This window comes from Alexandromys fortis, unplaced genomic scaffold (assembly GCF_014885135.2).
Source record: "Alexandromys fortis isolate MF-2015 unplaced genomic scaffold, M_Fortis_MF-2015_v1.1 scaffold_127, whole genome shotgun sequence".
NCBI classification, from domain to species: Eukaryota; Metazoa; Chordata; class Mammalia; order Rodentia; family Cricetidae; genus Alexandromys; species Alexandromys fortis.
The window spans coordinates 3809574-3826401 of record NW_026068006.1 but is presented as its reverse complement, the minus strand read 5'-3'; the positions used below and the strand labels follow the sequence as shown (position 1 = coordinate 3826401).

The 16828-nt window shown below is 42.8% G+C and overlaps 1 protein-coding gene across 4 annotated transcripts in view; it reads right to left on the bottom strand.

The window, feature by feature from the left end:
• The window catches only part of Inpp4b (inositol polyphosphate-4-phosphatase type II B), a 696298-nt gene that overhangs the window by 229618 nt on the left and 449852 nt on the right, over nucleotides 1–16828 (bottom strand). For all 4 annotated transcript variants that reach the window (XM_050161508.1, XM_050161511.1, XM_050161509.1 and 1 more), the window contains exon 9: nucleotides 9392–9442. In XM_050161508.1, coding sequence (XP_050017465.1) covers nucleotides 9392–9442 — 51 coding nt within the window. The remainder of the gene's footprint in view (nucleotides 1–9391; nucleotides 9443–16828) is intronic.

The following is a 16828-nucleotide window of genomic DNA, read 5'->3' as shown; positions in this document are numbered from 1 at the left end:
TTAGTAGCTTAGTAGCCACACCGTAGGTCAATAACCTCAAGGGAACAAGAATAGGCCTGAACTCTCGACCTTAGTCAAAGTGGAATGGACCCACTTCTGTGGGCTCCCACATGGGCCAGGCTTGATCTCAGGCTTAGTCTGGCATTTCAGAGCTTTACAAAATAAGATTCATTAAAAATTAGTATTGGTCCTGATTTGGACCTTGAGATTTCAGTCCGGTGCTCCAATGTGGGTCTCTGTCTCTGTCTCCTTTCATCGCCTGATGAAGGTTAATATTCAGGAGGATGCCTATATGTTTTTTTCTTTGGGTTCACCTTCTTAGTTAACTTCTCTAGGATCATGAATTATAGGCTCAATGTCCTTTATTTATGGCTAGAAACCAAATATGAGTGAGTACATCCCATGTTACTGCACGTACTGGCTTTGTGGGAGCCTAGGCAGTTTGGATGCTCACCTTACTAGACCTGGATGGAGGTGGGTGGTCCTTGGATTTCCCACAGGGCAGGGAACCCTGATTGCTCTTTGGGCTGACGAGGGAGGGGGACTTGATGGGGGGTGGGGGAGGAAAATGGGAGGCGGTGGCGGGGAGGAGGCAGAAATCTTTAATTAAAAAAATAAACAAATAAATAAATAAATAAAAATAAAAATTAGTATTGGCAAAGGCCTGATAACATACTTGGCAAATGAGATGAGATGTCACCCAGTTAAAAAAGTTTATATTATTTAATGCCTAATTTTATCTAGGGACTTGTTATTGAATGAAATAAACGATCAAAAGGTCCAATTTTGTTAAATTCTCTTTATTCACATTCTAATTAAAATATAAAACTTCCCCTTTCTCTTTCCTCCTTCCAGTCCTTCCCACATCCCTTCCTTCTAGTCCCTTCCATGCTGCCTTACCCTCAAACTGACAGCTTATTTTACTTTATCATTATCCATATGTATGTATACATGTATTAACATGCACATACACATAAACATGCATGATATCCATGGAGAGAGCAGAAACAACATACAATGCTAATGTAAAACCATAGTGATACAGAGCTATATTTGTCCATATATACTTTATATATATACATATATGTATATGTGTATATGCTCTGTTATAGCATTGTAACAACAAATAAAAGAAGAGAATATATATAAAACAGATCACAAATTTCACAAGACCCTTAATTTTGTAAGCTTGTTCAACTTGCACTTTGAAATTCTTTATGTCTGGATGACTTTAGCATGAAGCAATCTATACATGCCATGATATAGCTCTCTGTCTAGAAGTGGGGGCCTATGTAGCACATCTGCTGATCCGTCATGGTTCAAGTCTATTTCACGGCGCATTTATTTTGAAGTCAGGCAGTCACACAGCAGACTTTCAGGTCACATTTCTAAGACAGGCAGTCACACAAACAGTCCTCTAGTTATTACAGTCTTTCTGCCCCTCTTCCATGATGTTCCCTAGGGTTCAAATTTTAAAGTAGTATGTAATTGTTTTATACTGTAACACCAAACAAGATAATTGCCTATATATCTAAATTCTCGCATGTTTCTGCTATTGTTATTTGCGTTCTTTTCACCTCATTGTAAGTCAACATAGAATCCTCCTAAGCCCTAATCCCCAGATAGAAACAAACTGTCCACCTATGTGAACACTCACCAGAAACATGCAAAAAGAATAAATTAGGAAAAAAAAATCAGGCTTCTCTCTTTCTGAGATCTGAACACCCACAGAGAGGGGGAAACGGTGCACAATGTTAATGTAAGCAATGCTGATACAGAGCACTATGTCAATCATAAAATATTGTATAAGGAGAGCAGAAAGAGCGTTATTGACACTGACAGACCCACGGGTCTGGCATTTAGAGGTGTCTTCTGACCACCCAAAGTTCTGTGGGAAAGACAGAGTATCTGAAGGAGAAGGGGAAGAAAGAAGATGGTAAGGAGGAAGCTGGGAGGAAGAATGGGAGGGCTAGGGCGAGAAGGGACAGAGGATGGGGGAGAGAGAAAAGAAGCCAGAGAATGAGGAGGGGAAGAAGGAGGGGGAGGGAAAGAAGAGGAGGAGGATTACTATTACTATTCAGTTGAAACGTATCTGCAGTACAGAAAGAGAAATGTATCTGCAAAAGTAAAAATTTGATTCAGGTGAAATCCAATGAGAAGGGATCTAAATAGATAAAAATGGAAGATAGAAAGGCTGCGATGTCCCGTGCAGCTGCTACGGTTGAGAAAATATTGCACATGACAATTTGCTCACATTTGTGTTAAGACATGTGAAACATTTACAAGAAGTGAGAGCTCATTAAAGCACTGCCTGTACGCAGAGGGAATTGCTGGAGTCCATAAGAATGAACCATCTTGCACACAGCCCCAGTAGTTAATGTTCAGGGAGCCTCTTTAGACCAGGTTAGAGCTCTGATCTCTTGCTCTTTACCCAGCATCTTTTCATCCACTGTATACTGTGCCTAGATTCCAGGGCAGTGCCAGGTGGCAATTTCTGTCCTGATAGACTTTTTGTTCATAGCTCTGAGCATCCTTGTCTGCTCATGACGACAGAGCAATACAAGTATCACCCTGAAGAAGATGACTATTAAAACAGGCAGCACGTTGTTTCAGTCACTTATCGCCTGGAGAGTAATAGCCAGGTGAGAAAAGAGGACATCAGTGGCTATTCCTACACAGGGAATGTGGTGTGGGATTCCCCTCTGTTTGAAAAGGAATTCTAGACACACAAAAAATAAAGTTTAGACACATTTTCTCCCCGAATGGGTGGCATGCTGCGGCTCCCTTAGGAGAGGTTTTCCTGATTCAGCAGTAGCAGGAAAAAAAAAGCCACAGCTGTTTTGAAAAGCCAACTTTTCTGGGCCATGCTGCCAGCACGACCTCTGGCTCTTTCAGGAGGCAGAGCATTTGAGTGGGGTTTGTGAGCAACATGCTATGGCTTGCTTGGTGGAAACATGGACTGCATGGACCAGCTGTGTGCCTAGAGATGAGACACTGTGCATGGCTCTTGGAGATGGCAAGCAGTTTCACCACGCTGGGCTGGGCAGGACAAGAAGGCAGTGCCATATTTCCCCTAGCAATGGCACAAGTTTTTAAGAAGCGCTTAGCATTTTAAGAAGTGCTCCTGGACAGTAACAGATACACAATAGGACAGATTCAGACATAAAAGACCTCTAAATGGGTCACAGTGTTGGATAAATGTGTGTAGGCTTGGGAGGGAGAAGAAAAAGAGTATGGAGAGTTATAAAAAGAAGTGAATGGTTTATAATAAAGGTAAAGCCTTTAAAGAGACAGAGTACAGACAGTCGTAGATTGCAAGGAGTAAAGAAAAGTAAGTTTTGTAAAGATGAAAAATTCACAGAGAGTCTGGATTATATATATTATTGTGTTTTCTTTGAATTTTTTGGCTATGAAGGAGCTAAGTACAGAGAGACAGTTCATTATATGGGCTGCTAAGCTAAACCAGCATGTATATTACTTGACTTCAGAATTTGGGTCTAAGGATATGTTGCTTTGGAAAAGAGGTTCTTCTTTTGTTTCCACAGAGGATGAGAACCTGTGGATTACTTCCAGACTAATATGGTTTGATGTGCCATGACCTCCTGAAAGGTTGCTGTGAGTATACCCCCAAAAATACTTCACCCAACAAACAGCAGGAAGAAGTCTGGAGAAGAACTATGCTCATAGTCCCAAATATTGTCTATAAATGTTTGTTTACATTTAAAGGAGGATATGCTATAGAGATTTGCATTGTTATAGATCATGGTTTATTGATACAAGTTTAAGGTTAATTTTGTTATACTGTGTATATGTACTTCTGACCTTGATTAAGGTATTGTGTTTATGCAGCTCATTTAGAAATGTAATGTATTACTAAGAAATATAGGCTAATAGATAATCATCTATAATAGTCAAGCTTGTAGTCATGTTAGTTAGATTTTCTAGATGTTCAGAGATATATTTCAGGTGGATAGGCATTCTTCAAACCTTTCAAAGACTACAGAATATGGTATTTAAAATGTTTAATAATTTAGGACACATCTGCTCCTGGCAGCACCAATCTACTTCAAGAGGATGATGGACATTGAAGAGGCTCCTCATGGAATTGGTTAGCCATTTGGGCAAGAAACTGCTCTTGCCTGGACTGCTTGATGAACTAGACATGCAGGACTCACAGAGAAATGACTGCTGAACTTGCCTAAAGGTGAGATGTCCTTCAGGGTTCCTGCTTCATGAAAGAGCCTGCAGACATTCTGCAGGACACAGGAAAAAAGTGCCTGACAAACTGCCAATATAGGCAGAACTGTCTTTGAAATTTCCTGTTGTACGGAAAAGTCTGTCGGATGCTTATGGGCCTGTAGGCTGAAGATGGGTACCCCAACAGTACAGAAGAACTTTGGGTGACTGTCCAGGCAGCAAGATGTCTCTGTCAATTTTGGAGTTTTGGAAGTTGCTTATAATGCATTTCCTGTTTATTTAGGTAATGTTGTATCCTTCTGGAGACTTTGGTGGAGTTGAAGAATAGATAGTAATGATATAGTTTTCCTTAGTTATGATAAAAGATAAGATAGATATAAATATTGTAACTGTAATTCTTGCTTGATAACTGTTTATGTAATTTTACTATGTTAAAGTTGAAACCTTCCTTTTTATTTAAACAGAAAAGGGGAGGTGATGTGGGATTCCCCTCTGTATGCTGTGAATACCACTGGTTAATAAAGAAACTGTCTTGGGTCTGCACTGGGAATAGAGGTAGGCAGGAAAATGCTGGGAGAAATAAGGCAGAGTCAGAGAGAAGCCATGTAGCCCTGCTTAAGACAGAATCCAAAACTTTAGCCAGTAAGCCACAGCCACATGGGGATACACAGAATAATAGAAATGGGTTAAATTAATATGTAAGAGTTAGCCAATAAGAAGCTAAAACTAATAGGCCAAGCAACTATTTAATTAAAACCATTTCTGTGCGATTATTTCGGTTTCTGGGCAGCCAGAAAACAAATAAGCAGCCTCCTCAAACAGGAAAGTGGGGCCAAAAGTTTATCCTGCTGTGCTCTGTAGGAATTGGGAGCATGATGTAGACAGACAGCTCACCAGATCTGAAACCTGTATGTGCTGTATGTCCACAGTGGCTCTCCTGATTACTATTGAGAAAGCTGGCTGAGGCACAGAACCAGCCACAATGCCACAATCTGCAAAGCTCCATCATGAAGGCTCGTCTCACAGGCTCTCACTTAGAGGACAGTCCTTTATCCACTAGTTACGTGGTTTCCCTCCCAATTTCCAACAGCAGCTTAGAACTATGTTATCCGAATTGTTTTGCTACTAGTTCAATAGCTTAACAGGTGACTACTCCAAGGGAAGGGGTCAATAAAACTTCAAGTGTCCACTGGGTTTAGAAAACTCAGCATGGAAAATAGAAACACAGAGTATAACTTTGTTTTATATTGAGCATATTTTTTAAAATATTATTTTTCATATAGTGAGTTAAATAAAATACAATTAATTTAGTCTGTTTCTTTAAATTATTTTAAAACATAGCTACTAGGTATTTTTTTTTAACTGCCATATGTGAAAAAACTTGCTTGTTACTCATTTAAGTTTGACTGACTGGACACTGCTACATTGCAGATTAAGTGAGTTTGTAAAAGATGCTTTGACCTTTCTTATAAAGCCATATATATATATATATATATATATATATATATGTACATATAAAAGACAATTTTATAGCCTGGGCATTTTTTATTTTTACTGTCGACCATAACAATATGTTTGCATGGTGTCTCACTCCATAATAACTGCTCATATCGAAAAAAAATCATAAAGAAAAAGATGGAGGTTACTAAGAGTTTATGAATAACCCCAAGACTAAAGAGTATTTTGTGATAGGTCATCTACTAAATAATTATTGTTTTGAATACAGTCTAAAAGGCCTAAGGGCACAAATTGGCATCTATTTGACTAAACTACCAGGAAAAGTCTTGAATACATCCAGTAAATGTTGTTTAAGGATGCTCAAAAATACATAGAACACAATTGTGGCTATCCCAGGGAATTCAGCTTATGTCGGGATAAGTGTTCTTAGTACATTATAAGAACAGAGTCTCTATTAGCACTATTGGCCAATAGTTTAACCTCTCAGACCCTTTAGTAGCGTGCAATAAATATCCTGAAAACGGATGGGATGTGGATTAAACAGTGACCCTTCACAGGTGAGCAACGTGTGATAAATCTTCACTATTCAGAATGACATGACTTAGTCCAATGTAATTCTCTGTGTGAGACTGGTTTAGTGATCATGCTTAGCAAGTTATTTAAGTGCTGACATCATCAAACATGCTAGCTTTTCCCATGTTAGTATGATCATTTCTGGACTCTTCTCTGCTTCGTCTATAATTTGTTCTCTTATGGCTCTAAAAACAACAGAAAGTAGTTAGTAGACCAACAAGGAATGTTCTTTGATTGTCTTAATAAGGAATCTAGGCCTTAACCTAGAATATTGGAGTGGCAAAGTCGAGAAGTCTTTTCTGGAAAAAAAATAAAAAGAAGTTTTTTTTTTCTGCCACAAGTACAGTGCTTAGTAGTTTGCAAATATACCGAAATCTAATACCCAAATTTTCATTACTAGCAGAGTTTTGTTCTGCTGTTGTTTAATCAGTAACTATTTCTAGGTTCTCTTTTAAGAACTCAGTTCTTCTCGATACATACAGGGCAGAATACCAAATATGACTCCAGGCAGTTCATGCTCTCTAAACCTGAAGGAGCGAGCGGGGTAACCTGAATTCAACATCTTATTCTCCAGATAGGAAGATGAGGAATATAAAATCAGAAGAAGAACATGGACAGTCTGTTGTTTAAATTCCTCTTATGTGCTTATGATACGGGGAACATTTCTCAAGATTAAAACAAAACAAAGTAAAACAAAGATGTGAACTGACTGCTTCTAGGTCCCCTTGTCATTTCATGCACACTGAATGGCCGATGGTACCACAGCCACGTCACAGAATCTCAACTAAGTCTTTTATTTGGGATTAGGAATTGTAGCTGAGTTTTTGCCAACGAAGGAGACACAATACCAAATGTACCCTATTTCAGGGTCAGGGAACCTCCATTAGAAACCAGGGCCCCCAGCAAATTGCTCAAAGGGAAGAAGGTTAAACAGAACTACCATTCATCCACCCCCAAAGACATCCCATTAACAAAAATGTAAAGACAACTGGAGTTTCAGGTGTCCTGCTGAAGTGCTGGGTCTATCTCCTAATTGTTTTCCAAGAACGTTCTCCAAGTATGTCTATGCCCAAGGCCAGTAGAGTTTTGTCCTAAACAAACAGGTCACTTGTAAAGATTGGAGGAATCAAAACTGTCTTCCTTCTTTAAGGGTGCAGGATGCTCTCCTCTGGGGATCATGGGCAATCTAAAGCTGAATGTCACTGGGTTCTGTATAAAGGGGCAGTAGAGAGGTGGCTGAACCAAAGAGAGAACACACCAGTGAAGATGCCTGTGGGGCTTGGATGTGACATGGTAAATGCATAGGAGTGTCACATGGGTCAAGCATGAAACACAGAACCTGATGCATTGGTTCCCATGTGCCTAGAAAGAATCTTAGCAGTAAGAGCGCAGGGTGGGAGTGGGATGGGACAGTAACAGAGCTGACCCTGAGACACATCCTTCATTGTAGGGAAAACACACAGGGTCCCCTGAGTCATCTTCACTGGGCAGCTAGAATTTCTGTATTAGCCGTGCTGAGGACTCTGGCAGGTGTCCAAACCAGCAAAGAGGGTCAGACCCTCACCTGGGCTAATCCAGTGCCCAGTGCAGCCTCTGTCCCCTACTCGTCCATGTCACAGCTTGAGAGTAAGATGGGGACAGATGTGAAACACTCTGCACTGACTGGCGTTACAGAGATGTGACTGTCGTGGAAAAGGGTGGGAAGATGGGCAGAAACAAAATCAGAGGCTCAATATTAAAAATAAATAAAATGCATCGACAACAAGTACATAACGAAGAAGTTTGCACACTAAGTCAAGACGTTAGAACTAAAACAAGTGGGCATCGGAAAACAAGAGCAGCCTGGGAGGCAGAGTTAGAGCAGAAAGTTTAGCTCACTCCTTGAACCTCAACAAATAAATGGAACTCTTTAATAAAACACTGCATTAATTATATCAATGGCCAAACTTTTTGGAGTTCTGGGATTTTACGAAGGCAGTCTGGGTGTGGTAAGAGCATGCCCCCCTACCCTGGAACTTCATTTGCAGGAGGCTGAATGGTGACTGTGGACAGGAGGCCAGAAAGTGTAAGGGCAGAGCAGCCAGAGATTCAGCAAAGGCCTCTGCTGTGGATCTTCCTTGGCTGGGGAGAACTTGCTAGGCCCTTTTTGAACGAAAGTACAAATAGCTTGTGTGGTCTGAGAACCCACCAACACCAGCAGGGGCAGGAAGTCCTGCGATAGGATCAAGATATAGGCAGAAAAACCAAAGTGAAGATTGCACCAGTCTATGGCAGCATGTCCTCTCTTCTCTGAGAAGCCAGAAGCCCCTGAAAGGAACAAGGGGGAAGAACACAGCACCCCATCGTTCCTTCTCCTCTGTACTAGCAGATGCTCTGTGAGCTGGCATTCTGCTCAGGCAAGTTGCCCTTCAGTGTGTGCTTGAAACATTCCCTTGGCACACTGGCAAGCAGCTGCTTTCAATGAGAGGAAATGAACGGCACCTTGCCCACGCTCCTCACACTCAATGGAAGAAGGCTGACGGTTCCTGAATGATTTCTAAATAAGCTTTCTGTCATTTATTTTACTCCTCTCTCAGGTAGTGGCCTTGGGGATTCGCCTTGCAGGGCTGTTTATTCAGATTCTGCCACCACCAGCTCTGGCCAGGTTTAAGCAGAAAACACTAGGGCCCCTAGTACCCCTTAGCTCTTTCACCTTCAGCGGGTGAGAGCTGCAACTCTTCAGGAGTGTTAACCCCAGTGGGGCTCATGCTGAGCTGAAAAGCCACAGCAGCCTGCAGCCTGATTCACATCCTAGGAAGCCGGAAGAAGCTTCCTGTCTGAATAGCTCCTGCGCTTTTGCTAAGAGGATATGGCTCACACCCTTAATTTCCCTAGCCCCCAGGAGTCCAGGATCACTGGTTTACAGTTGCAATTCAGCTGCCTGCAGGAGTGTCTAGGCTCCTCTCTCACCATCTAAACTAAATAAAAAACCTGCTTGAGGAAGAATTACTTTTATTCAAGAGACAGATTCTATTCAACTGAGCAACAAAACAAGGTGACTCCTCAAACAGTCAGGGCCTGGTGACTTGACCGCTCTTTTGTCAGGCAGGCAGGAAGTCCGAGAAAATCCAAACCATTCACTTACAAATGGCATGTCTATCTTTGGATTATAAAAAGCACCTACCCCAACTTCTGGAGGGGGATCCTTGTGCTCCGGAAGGACACTGGTGCGAATCTATGGAGAAAAACAAACATTTCCCATGTGACTTCTAAATAGAAACTTGGGCAGAAGTTTCACACAGGTCCTGGGCGTCTGTTTTCCTCTTCTCATGTCAGTTCCAACTTGCGAGTTAATCATCAATGAAAACAGCAGTGCCCTGCTATCCACCGCCTTGCAATAAAGCTGCCTTTACAGTCCCAAGACTTCCTGGCTTGTCCAGTAGACAGCTCTGGTGTAATAGGAACGGCTGCAGCTCCTTTACCCTCACCCATCTCTCATTGGAAGCAGAGGTCTGCAACACCAGTGAGTCACCTTCTTATCTCCTCAAAAAAAAACCAGCTTCGAAGGTAGGGGGATGGAAAGGTAGGGAGAACTTGATTCCACTCATGGTAAATAAACTGTTCTCTAAACAAGAGCCAAGGCCCAAGCTCCTTCTAGGAGATCCCATCCCTGTGAAATCTGGGCCCTGTGATAGGACAGTGACATCTGGATGAATTTGAAAAGTAAGTCTCACTCAATGGGAAAAGGATCAAAACCCTGTCCCCAGGAGAAGCTTGCCACATGACTGTTCCAAGTGAACGTGAACCCTTTGGCTAGTTAGACATGCCCCTTTACCGAGGGGTGTTATCTACCCTTGTTTTCCACTCGAGTCATGGGGGTGTTTTCAAACTATCCCTTCTCATCCTGGCTACTGCATTTTCTGAATCTAATATGTAGCTACTGAGCCTAGTTCTCCTATGGAAAAGAAAGAGAGAGATCATCTTTCTCACACAAGAGAAAAGGCAGCAAGGCCAAATAAGACTGATGTGACAGCCTTTGAAATAAAAACGAGACGAGGTGGCTGAATGAATACAGGGCTGCACCGAACTGTCACCTGTTCAACTGGAGAGCAAGAGTCAGCAGGGACGGACGGGAAAGGATGGACAGACCAGAAGTATGCCGTGGAAAATGTTTCCTGAGGCCGTTCTAACAAAACCGCTTTGGAAGCTCAGACCTGTGAGTCCCTGTGGTTCTCATACTCCTGAGTATAACATGTCAATGGTCCCAAGAAAGGAGGTGGCTACTTGACAATACCTAGTCATGTCAAAAAGCTTCATCCAGCTTTTCTGGCTCATGGACCTTTAACACAGTCTCCATGTCTGAATAAACTCATCTGCTGAGCAGAGCATGCCGTTTAAGTCCCAGCGTGAGACTATTTCTTACAACACATCCAGTTCAATCACTTGCACAATGTGTCAGTTTATTAAATTGCCAGATTGTTTACCAGTGAGCAAACTCACTGATGGGAGAGATGCTGAGAGAGCGGACAAGGACATGAGGTGCAGAACGAACGCAGGTCAGAGCGCCTGGAGGAAGGCTCCCTTGGTAGCTGCTTGACTGTTCTCTCGCCAAGTTCACCATTCAGTCTCATTATCTGAGAACCATCAGCTAGCCTCAGAAAGATGGGGAAGATGTGTTAGGGATCATGGAGCACGTGCGCACGTGTGTGCATGCACATACACACATACACACACATACCTTATAGGTGATTGTCCTTAAGTATAGCCTTGTTCCTCTCTTTATAGCTAACTGACCATGAAGGCTATAGATGGCGGGTATTCACATACGTGTAACCCGTACACACACATATGCACAAGCTATTCGCCTTCTTTTGCAAAATACTGACTTCTGAAAACATTCTCAAAAGGGAAATACTTGTATTGAAAAAGTGAAAAGTGACAGAATCTGGTGCGACTCAACATGCATAGGACTGCATAAAATAGTTGATTTAAGCTATAGAATGTGCATAGAGAGAGAGACAAAGTTAGAATAATATTAACAATTCAAACATGGTCCATTAAACTCCCATTTTGTGTGATTCTTATTATTCCTTATAAATATGAATAAGCTATAGAAGAAAGAAGGTTCTTTATTCCAAGCGATATACATAAAAAATTGAAGATATCATGAATTGGCTTGCTATAGTCTGTGTATGTGTGTTGGGGAGGGAGTGGAGGAGTACAGGAAGACATGGAAAATCAAAATAAAAAATTAATATCTATTTTGATAGTAAACGGTAAAGTGCAGGCTTGTCCAGCATGAAGCATGCGTTGGCACAGTGGATGTCGTGGTACGGCTTTCCTTACAGGCCTTTTGTCCTCTTTACATCTCCACTGCTGCATGGAGAATGGTGGTTGGCCAGTGCACAGGAGTCCGCCCTTCTCCGTGGGGCTTCCCCGTCTAGTGGCTGCGACAAATAGAAAACATTCAAGTACAATATAGCAAGTGCCGCCATGGAAATGCTAGAGTTTGCAGAGAGTGTTCAGACAGAAGACTGAAGACTCTCCCTGTGGCTTTCAGGTGAGGCCACAGAGCAATGGCGCTCAGGGATTTTTCAGCAAGGAAGAGCAGAGTGAAGCAGAAGGGTGCAAGGTGATAGCTAGGCACTGTGTGATGCTCAAGCCCAGCCCTTTGCAAAGCATTTGATCCTGAGCAAGGGACTTGATTTAAATAGGTCTGGAGGAGATTGGGCCCCCAGATGGATAAGGTCAGGATGTTACATAATTAGAACTTTTTTCTTTATAGACTTCTCCCAGGCAACAGACAATCAGGAAAGGCTTTTGGGGCAAGCATTTGAATCACCCCAAATCCTTCTGGGAGCTCTGAGCCTCTGCCTTTCTGTCTTTGTGTTGGCTTTTTTAATGAGATAGTGTAAATCATTGATTGTATTGTGCCCCCATCAGCCCTTGGGGCTGTCCTGGGCTACAGAGAGGCAGGTAAGGAGTGAGGTGCGAGGGAGCCAGATGGAAGGCAGAGGAATTGAGAACACGGGACAGCTGGAATGTGGGATAGCACAGGAGTGTGCAGCTGACAACACAGTCCTGAAAAACTTTGGATGTGGCCTCTAGGCCTCGGGTTGAAGAAGATATGGAGCCATCCATGGCTGTTACCACAGCATTTGGAATGTTCCAGTTCCTCACCATGTCATGCCTCCTGAGAATTAACGGTCTTCCCTGGGAATTCAGTTTTTCCTTTTTTGGTCTTATTAACATTTTTTTTTCCTACTGAGTATCTTCAATCTGCCTCTCCTGGAATTTTCCCAGAACGAAAACAGCAACAAAAGAAAAGTTGACCCGACTATACACTCAAGTCCCTCCTGGCTTCTGTCTAGGGGTTTCAGACAGCACATCAAGGGAGACCAGTGACATGCGTGACCTGATGCAAGCCCACACTCTGAGCACTGTCTTGCTCATCCTCTAATTTAACATAAAGCAAATTGCTCTCCTGTCTTTTCTAGCCTCTGTCAAGCCCACAAATTCAAGGTTCACATACATTAACTTTGAAATGATAAACATAGGTAGTTAACTTTGATATGATAGCCTATCCTAGCAGGCAGGGGGGAAGCCTGACTCCCTGCAGCTCCCTGCAGACTCCTTTGCTAACTTTCAAAGCTTTAAGGAACGGCCAGGATAGGACTCCAATAGGTGAACATAGCACAATCAGGATCAAACCCACAGAGGATGACTCCAGAAGCTAGTACATCTTCTACAGAACATGGATGCTGCTGTCCCGGGGCAAAGACTGCTGCATCTTCACTGGTGAGTAGGTCACTAAGCACATGGCAATGGGCTGTGCTGGGGATCCAGAGCCAGCCAAGGAGGTCATGCTGTCAAGAGTCTGTGTCCCTGACTGCATTTCCCAGACCTCAGGTTGGTCCATTTCTGCACTGGTAGACATGAAAGGAGCAACCTCCTCTAGATGAACACAGAAGAAATGGAGGGGAAAACTGGAGATCATCTGGCAGGAAAACCCATGCAAGGCCCTCCTTCCACCCTTCAGTGCCTGATGCAAGTGTAGAAGTTGGCCCTGGGATCATAAGAATGGGAGAGCTGTCCCTGCCCCTCAGCTTGCCTGGGCAACAGAGTAGAGCTGGCCCCTACACCTTGCCTGGGCAACAGAGTAGAGCTGGCCCTGAAGTTGTAGGCGTGGATGAGCAGACCCTGAGGACTTGAAAGGTAGAGAACTCTCCCTGTCCCTTGCTCATTGCCGCAGGAGGTGACTAGCCAGCGCGATGCTGGAGAGCTCACCCTGGTGGTAAAGACAGGCAAGAGATGGGAGGCTGATCAATCCTGCAACAACCCAGGCCCAAACTCAGGGACAAGAGTTGACCTGCCTCAACATCCACCCCATCTATGATCTACTGGAGCATGTAAAGGAACTGATCCGCAGGCCCAAAGCTGTAGAATCTTCATGACACAGGGCAACAACAGGAAAAACAAGAGGTGTCCCAATTATGACCCAGCATCAATAGCATAGCAGAAACCAGAGGCCTCAGATTAGACCAAGGACTTTCTGCAATGAACACTTGCCAGCAAAGATAAATGGACAAAATTATGACCCAGCATCAATAGCATAGCAGAAACCAGAGGCCTCAGATTAGACCAAGGACTTTCTGCAATGAACACTTGCCAGCAAAGATAAATGGACAAAATGGTTTACGGCGTGACACACTGTCATACTACAGCTTCCATGGCAAGATTTTCCCTTGCTGTTTTCTTTTTTCTCTTCTACAAGACCTGCAGTGCTCAACGCCATTTCACAACCTGCCTATGGAGAGAGGATGCATTTCTACAGACCTTATGGTGTTTTTCACAGGTTTTCACATTTGCAGCTATGGTATAAACCCTCAAACTATCAGTCACCCGCCTGTAAACCGCTGCCAAGATTGGTCAGATCCACGAGGCAGCTGTTTTTATTTCCAGCCTTTGTTCCCCACCACAGCTTATGGCATAGCAGCTCAGCAACAGGGCAGATCACGCCTCTAGGTCTCTCTTATTATTATGTCTAAAACCCTGGCAGCTAAAAAAAATCATGGCTTTTCCATAAAACATGTGACCACTGCCATTTTGACTGAGGTCAGGTGACCTTACCACCATCTTAACTGAGAGTCAGGTCACATGACCAGGTTCTGCCATCTTTACCGAGGTATTCCCTGCCTGGTTCCCTGGTGCTAACTCTGTTACATGTATGCTTTGTGCAGTGGCATGCCTTTGGTAGAGCTCACCAAGAGCACCCATTTTGCCCAATTCCTGTTCACTCTGTTTGTGTATGTGCATACTTGAATAAATGAGAGGAATAAATGAGAGGAATTTAAATACACTATGTTTACTGTTGAATGTTACAGTTGTCTGTTCATTGTGTTTCATTCCAGACTACAAAACAATAAGTCACATGTTTTTAAATTGGTATGTACTTTTAAGTCTTTTACAAAAAATACTATATGTGTAATCCAACCCTGATCTAAAATATATTAAGCTGTTCTCTACTGGTGTCAGTTTTGCCATTAACCTTCTATTGCAAGCAGTTTCTTTTTCTTTCTGTCTTTTTACAAGTGTAAATCCTACCTGTTAAGTTGAGAGTCAGTACAGTCAAGCTTGGACTCAGCCCTCCAGGTACATTCTATACTGTAGTTATACCTGATGAACAGCCCTCAGCTGCTCAGAGATCTGGGGAATATGACATTTAAATATTTAATTATTAAAAAACTTTTCATAACAAAAGGAGACAGGTTGGCTCTTAGCAGCTGCACTCTATTTCCCCAAAGAAGATAGAAGACAAATGGGCACAGAACAACGTCCATCTGTAATTCGCTTCAACTGCCAAGCGCTGACCACTGGGAAAAAACTGCCTTTCATATAAACTGAAGTTCACCAGACAGTGGGGAGAACCACTGGAATCAACAGACTGGCTGCTCAGGTCAAGGTAGGCTTGTATTCGTAGAGATTTCTTAGCCCACAGGATTTTTCTGGAGCCTGGCAGGCCCTGCACTGAACAGCAAATGGCATATACGATCCTGAGTGACCATGGAGGACCCTGGAGAGTTGTAGGTCCATATTTCTATATGGTAGAGCAGCCAGGCTTTAAAGCCATAGGCCACACTTGAAGTGGTCACATAACTTTCCAGACAGGCTGTCACTAACCTGACAAAAGGTCAGGATGTTATTTTGCTCCTTTCTTTGTAATATTGAGGATGCCTGAAAAAGAGATGCTAATTCAGGCTACGTGAATACTGAGCTAGCATACAGAACAGGAAGACGTGACAGAGGAGACTCAGGTGGAGATGGATGTGACTAAAAGCTATTTACCTGGTTTCCTAGGAAACAGAATGCTAATGATTCCCCCCCCCCTCAGTTTATGTTTTGATATATAAGGCTGTTTGGAGAATAAATGAGAGGAATTTCTCAGGATGTGAACTCAGGATTTCATGAGGGATCATGGAGAATCTCCCTCCTGATGAAGCCACATGAGTTGTGTCTTTATTCCTATGCTTCTATGCCGGTCAAGAGAGTGATAGTTTATGTTTGGATCTGGTCCAGAGAAATAATTTATGGTCTTGGCTAGCACAGGACCCCAACAAAGAGTAGTTCTAAGTGCCAACCAAGTAAGTGTCATGAGCCATTTCCCCCCTAAAAATCATTACAGGAACCATCACCCTGGGGAGTCTGCAGAGAACCCCACACCCATAATTATGTTCTATTGAGAGAACCTGCCCCACACCCAATTAACTTATCTGTTAGCGGAATGCACCTCACATTCCAGCTATCCAGGGAACCAGGTGTGGCAACTTGTGATTTCGTGGCCTACCTGTCCGAATGTAACCTCTTGGCTTACGTGACAAACCTGGCCTACGTGACCGGGACCACGCGGCGAGATCCCGTGCCCTGCCCACCAAGTCCTCATCCAGGGCCTATATAAGCAGCAACCATGATCCTAATAAAGGGGGCTTTAACAAATCTGCTTGACCTCATTCTTCTGTCCTAGCTCATTCCCTTCCAGGTAGCGCCCCTCCGAGACCCTGGAATAACTGATTACAGGGTGGGTTACAAACCCCTAGACTGAGTAACCCACCCAAACGCAATCGACAAGTAATTTCTCTGTAGTTTTTAAATCAATAACTCAAATAAAATTTTATTCTTCTCAAAGATCAAAGATGGAGTTTGACAACTGAGAAGTTTTGTCAGTTTAAAAGAACAGCCTCACCAAACACATTTCAGTAAAATACAAATACAAGTTATTAAGGTGTGTACCTGCAAGTTGTAAAGGTGTGAGGACAAATACAAGTTATCAAATTTCCCTCTCATGATGCTTTCCATAGTCTTAAAAATATTTTCATTAGCAAAAAATATCTGTTACAGTCATTCTGAAATAAATAAATACACTGCTGTTTAAATTTTCACAAACCCAAAGAATTCTTGTGAGTTCCAGGGAGCTGAACTGATGGATCTACTTTAAACAGGTCAAGATACACCCTCTCTCAATTTCCTGGTCCTAATTTTGTTTTCCTAAATTTAAATTTGTCCTCTGTTCTGCCAATACCTTAAACAGGTGTAAGAGACACCAGACATTTCCATACTACAAACA